The 1062-nt window shown below is 30.8% G+C and overlaps 1 protein-coding gene across 1 annotated transcript; it reads left to right on the plus strand.

Annotated features, from left to right (window-relative positions):
• Positions 1–17: 17 nt before the first annotated feature.
• On the plus strand, positions 18–825 carry LOTGIDRAFT_80852 (hypothetical protein; the record flags this gene model as incomplete). The annotated part of the gene is made up of 2 exons (XM_009051278.1): positions 18–370; positions 681–825. Coding segments are annotated over 2 exons (498 nt in total), but the record flags the coding sequence as incomplete, so codon positions are not given.
• Between the last annotated feature and the right edge of the window lie 237 nt (positions 826–1062).

The raw sequence follows: 1062 nt of genomic DNA on the forward strand, positions 1-1062 counted from the left end.
CTTATACAACCAGATTAAGTTCTTCTAATTCCAAAGTTGCTTATACAACCAGACTAAGTTCTTCTAATTCCAAAGTTGCTTATACAACCAGACTAAGTTCTTCTAATTCCAAAGTTGCTTATACAACCAGACTAAGTTCTTCTAATTCCAAAGTTGCTTATACAACCAGACTAAGTTCTTCTAATTCCATAGTTGCTTATACAACCAGACTAAGTTCTTCTAATTCCAAAGTTGCTTATACAACCAGACTAAGTTCTTCTAATTCCAAAGTTGCTTATACAACCAGACTAAGTTCTTCTAATTCCAAAGTTGCTTATACAACCAGACTAAGTTCTTCTAATTCCATAAGTTGCTTATACAACCAGACTAAGTTCTTCTAATTCCAAAGTTGCTTATACAACCAGACTAAGTTCTTCTAATTCCATAAGTTGCTTATACAACCAGACTAAGTTCTTCTAATTCCAAAGTTGCTTATACAACCAGACTAAGTTCTTCTAATTCCAAAGTTGCTTATACAACCAGACTAAGTTCTTCTAATTCCAAAGTTGCTTATACAACCAGACTAAGTTCTTCTAATTCCATAAGTTGCTTATACAACCAGACTAAGTTCTTCTAATTCCAAAGTTGCTTATACAACCAGACTAAGTTCTTCTAATTCCATAAGTTGCTTATACAACCAGACTAAGTTCTTCTAATTCCAAAGTTGCTTATACAACCAGACTAAGTTCTTCTAATTCCAAAGTTGCTTATACAACCAGACTAAGTTCTTCTAATTCCAAAGTTGCTTATACAACCAGACTAAGTTCTTCTAATTCCATAAGTTACTTATACAACCAGACTAAGTTCTTCTAATTCCATAAGTTGCTTATACAACCAGACTAAGTTCTTCTAATTCCATAAGTTGTGATTACAACTAACTACATGAACTCTAGTGTAAAATATTAAAATATTGTCTGATATCTGATAATAATAAACTAGTGAAGTTAGGAATATAAAGAAATGTTTGTAAGTTATATATTATTTTTATTTACTGTATAAATAAATAAATTGATATACTATCTA

This window comes from Lottia gigantea, assembly GCF_000327385.1.
Source record: "Lottia gigantea unplaced genomic scaffold LOTGIsca_16292, whole genome shotgun sequence".
In the NCBI taxonomy this organism is placed as follows: Eukaryota; Metazoa; Mollusca; class Gastropoda; family Lottiidae; genus Lottia; species Lottia gigantea.